Here is a 4813-nt window from a genome sequence, read left to right on the forward strand (position 1 = left end):
CTAGCAGAGGAGCTAGGAGCTAGCATAACAAACACGCAGGTGTTTTTATGCAGGATTAATTTGTGGCATATTAAATATAAGCCTGGTTGTGTTGTGGCTAATAGAGTATATATATGTCTTGTGTTTATTTACTGTTGTAGTCATTCCCAGCTGAATATCAGGTCACCCCCGGCTCTCACAGCATCTTCCCTATCTGAATAGCTTCAACTCCTCACTAGTCCTTCACTTGCACTTTACTCATCCACAAATCTTTCATCCTCGCTCAAATTAATGGGGAAATTGTCGCTTTCTCGGTCCGAATCTCTCTCACTTCATGCGGCCATCATTGTAAACAATAGGGAACTTTGCGTATATGTTCAATTAACTACGTCACGCTACTTCCGGTAGGGGCAAGCCTTTTTTTTTATCAGATACCAAAAGTTGCAATCTTTATCGTCGTTGTTCTATACTAAATCCTTTCGGCAAAAATATGGCAATATCGCGAAATGATCAAGTATGACACATAGAATAGATCTGCTATCCCCGTTTAAATAAAAAAAATTCATTTCAGTAGGCCTTTAAGTGGGCAAATGCTCACATTCAATGGCGTCTGGCATGTTGGAGAGGAGTTCTCTTCACGGATGAATCTCGGGTTTCACTGTTCAGGGCTGATGGCATCGTGTGGGAGAGCAGTTTGCTGATGTCAACGTAGTGAATGGAGTTGCCCATGGTGGGGGTGAGGTTATGATATGGGCCGGCGACGGGACCATCACCTCATGTTGCAGTAGGACAATGCACGGCCCCATGTTGCAAGGATCTGCACACAATTCCTGGAAGCTGAAAACATCCCAGTTCTTGCATGGCCAGTGTACTCACCGGACATTTCACCCATGAAGCACGTCTGGTATGATGTGGATCGGCGTATACGACCGCGTGTTCCAGTTCCGGCTAATATCCAACAACTTGGCACAGCAATTGAAGAGCGGACCAACATTCCACAGGCCACAATCAACAACCTGATCAACTCTATGCAAAATGCTGGTCACATCCGATACTGACTGCTTTTCTGACCCCCTATAAAACAAAACTAAACATTTCAGAGAGGCCTTTTAATGCTGTTTAATCAGCATCTTGATATGCCACACCTGTGAGGTGGGATGGATCTTGTGGTAGTAATTGCTATGAATTGTAAAAGGAGTAGGATTAAATGAGCTTTGAAGTGAATTATATTTATATAGCACTTTTCTCAAGTGACTCAAATCGCTTAACAAAGTTAGCCCCACTATCTAAGTTTTCAGAATCAGAGTTAAGTTACATTTAAACCAGTGTGGGTGGCTCCGGGAGCCGGTGGGTAAAGAATCTTGCCCAAGAACACAGCGGCAGTGACTATAGGATGGCGGAAGCGGGGATCGAACTTGGAACCCTCAAGTTGCTAGCACTACCGCTCTACCAGCCAAGCCACGCTTTTGCTTCTTCTTACTACTTTTCGGTGTAAAGAGAAATTAAAAAATGTGATTTATCATATTTGAAAATAAACCTCAAACAATCAGCCAGTTATGCGTGGTAATAATGAGATTTGGGACACTGACACCTGTGTTCCAGCAGCTTCCAATTCATTGCAGACCTACTTTTTGGTGGTTCTCGGTTGACTCTTGATCACCCTGACCAATTTTCTCAACGAAGTAAGGGACAGCCAGCGAGAGACCATGCACACCCCACGCGAGCAGAAAGGCGGTACGCTCAAGATGCTACCAAAACACATTCCATGCAATATGAAATTGTGTTGGCGATGTCAGCAGGCTGATGCAGGCTTACCCACATTTTGTAGCTAAAAGTTGGGAGTTCCAAAATGGTGAAAAAAATCCCAACTGTCTATTTTGGAGAAAATGTTACCTGTGTACGTCATTTGTAGGTCCACAGCTACACAATAAGTGCCAATGTTGTTAGCAATAGGCCATGTCTACACTAAGTCGTTTAACCCCTTAAACAAATAATTATTTAGCCTAAGCCCCGTTTCAGCCACACTAAACCAGCGTTTAAGGTCCCCCCCTCGGACAAATTTTTAAACGGGTAAGTGCACCGTGTATTTCTTGAATCTCCGGCACTTAGCTTTGTATGGACTCATTGATCGTTTACAAACAGAGTTCGAAGAGGAAGTGACGTCAGAAAGACCGCGCCCCACACAGGAAGTGACGTCAGAAAGAATGCGCCACAGCCAGCTTCATAATAAAGCGGTTTCGTAACTCGGAGCTAACCACTAGCAATATGAAGGCGAGTCATCCAGACGTGCCCGTGTTTCTCCTTCTTCTACATGTACAGACGCTTGTGGAAATCACACATAAATACCTTAAGAGAAAGCGATTGCAGCTATTTGGGATACAACACTTCTCAGACGGCAAGAGAACTTTCCAATATCCAGGTCAGCTGTGATTCTACTTACCGAAAAACTTTGTCCATTTGTCAAAGGAGAGTAAACGAAGTAGCGTGATGTCACAGGTTGAAGAGCTCCTCACATCTGCACATTGTTTACACCAGCAGCGAGAGCGATTCGGACCGAGAAAGCGACGATTACCCCATTAATTTCAGCGAGGATGAAAGATTCGTGGATGAGGAAAGTGAGAGTGAAGGATTAGAGTGCAGTGCAGGACGCCAGGGTGTATCTTTTTTCACTCTGACCGTAACTTAGGTACAAGGGCTCATTGGATTCCACACTTTCTCCTTTTTCTATTGTGGATCACAGATTTGTATTTCAAACCACCTCGGATACTATATCCTCTTGAAAATGGAAAGAACATAGTAAGAAGCAAAAGAAAAACAACCAACCGTGGATGACAAAAGGACTGAAAAATGCTTGTCACAAAAAAAACACATTGTATCGAATATTTATAACACAAAGATCTATAGAGGCAGAAAATAAGTATAAGAAATATAAAAACAAGCTAATTGGTATACTACGAACATGTAAGAAGGAATACTACAGTCAATTATTAAACAAGAACAAAAACAACATGAGAGCAACATGGGGCATCCTAAATAGCATCATTAAAAATGGTGCTAAGAAAGATTACCCCCAGTACTTTCTAGATGGACATACAAAAAATGACAATATGAACCAAATAGCTGAACGTTTCAATGATTATTTTGTTAATATCGGAACAAATCTGGATCAAAGAATTCCAAATGCAGATGATGGGTCAGTTGAGGACTTGAGTGAGCTCATAGACAGAAATCCCAATTCCATGTTTCTTAAAAGTGTAACAAAAGAAGAAATAATCAAAATTGTAAAAAATTGTAAATACAAGACTTCAACTGACTGTCATGGAATAGATATGGTAACGATAAAAAAGGTTATAGAAGACATTTCAGAACCTCTGACATATATCACCAATGTATAATTTTTAACCGGAAAATTCCCAGACAAAATGAAAATTGCAAAAGTCGTACCAATCTATAAGAATGGAGACGTACACCAGTTTACTAACTACAGACCAGTTTCATTACTTCCACAATTCTCCAAAATCATGGAAAAATTATTCAATAGTCGATTAGATTTATTTATTAACAAAAGTGGGACGCTCGTGGAGAACCAATATGGATTTCGAGCAAATATCTCAACATCAATACCATTAATTAAAATAACAGAGGAAATTACCAATGCAATAGATGGTAAAGAATGTGCGGCAGCAGTATTCATGGTCTTAACAAAAGCATTTGATACAATTAATCATGATATTTTAATACAAAAATTAGAACGATATGGCATCAGAGGTTTGGTATTGAACTGGGTAAGAAGCTATTTAACCAACAGGAAGCAATATGTGAAGATGGGTGAAAATATGTCAACACGGCTAGATATATCCTGTGGTGTGCCGCAGGGATCAATACTGGGACCAAAATTGTTTAATCTTTATATAAACGACATTTGTAAAGTTACAAAGGACTTAAAGTTAGTTTTATTTGCAGATGATACAGCTGCTTTCTGTTCAGGAGAGAACACACAGAAGATAATACAAATAATAACAGAAGAAATGAACAAATTAAAAAGATGGTTTGACAAAAACAGACTATCTTTGAATCTCAGTAAAACTAAAATAATGCTATTTGGTAATAGTAGGAAAGAGCATCATACGCAAATACAAATAGACGGAGTAGACATCGAAAGGGTAAAAGAAACCAGATTTTTGGGAGTATTAATAGATGATAAAATGAACTGGAAATCTCATATACAAAACATACAACATAAGGTAGCAAAAAACATTTCAATAATGAATAAAACAAAACACGTCCTGGGCCAAAAATCACTTCATATTCTCTACTGCTCACTAGTGTTACCATATCTGGCTTATTGTGCAGAAATATGGGGAAATAACTACAAATGTGCGCTACATTCGTTAACCATGTTACAAAAAAGATCAGTTAGAATAATACATAATGTTGGATATAGAGAACATACAAACCCTTTATTTATTAAGTCAAAAATATTAAAGTTTTGGTGATTTGGTAAAATTGCAAACAGCTAAAATGATGTACAAAGCAATCTATAACCTGCTACCAAAGAATGTACAACATTTCTTCTCAACTAAAGAGGACAAATATAACCTTAGAGGAAAAAATTATTTAAAACATTTATATGCACGTACAACACTTAAAACTTTTAGCATAACAGTATGTGGAATTAAATTATGGAATGGATTAAGTAAAGAAGTTAAAAATTGTACTGACATGATCCAGTTTAAGAGGTTGTTTAAATTAATAGTGCTTACAAAGTACAAAGAAGAAGAATTATGAGAAAAACTTCCAACCTTATTGAAAATATTCTTCATCTCAGTATGTT

General features: G+C 38.5%; 1 protein-coding gene across 1 annotated transcript in view; it reads left to right on the forward strand.

Annotated features, from left to right (window-relative positions):
* Positions 1 to 1783, forward strand: part of LOC133663025 (paired box protein Pax-3-like) — a 3307-nt gene extending 1524 nt beyond the window's left edge. Inside the window, exons 4-5 of the mRNA XM_062067205.1 lie at positions 1663 to 1713; positions 1779 to 1783. Of these exons, the coding sequence (XP_061923189.1) occupies positions 1663 to 1713; positions 1779 to 1783 (56 nt within the window). The remainder of the gene's footprint in view (positions 1 to 1662; positions 1714 to 1778) is intronic.
* The last annotated feature ends 3030 nt before the right edge of the window (positions 1784 to 4813 follow it).

The sequence above is a fragment of the Entelurus aequoreus genome, linkage group LG13 (assembly GCF_033978785.1).
Source record: "Entelurus aequoreus isolate RoL-2023_Sb linkage group LG13, RoL_Eaeq_v1.1, whole genome shotgun sequence".
Lineage (NCBI taxonomy): Eukaryota > Metazoa > Chordata > Actinopteri > Syngnathiformes > Syngnathidae > Entelurus > Entelurus aequoreus.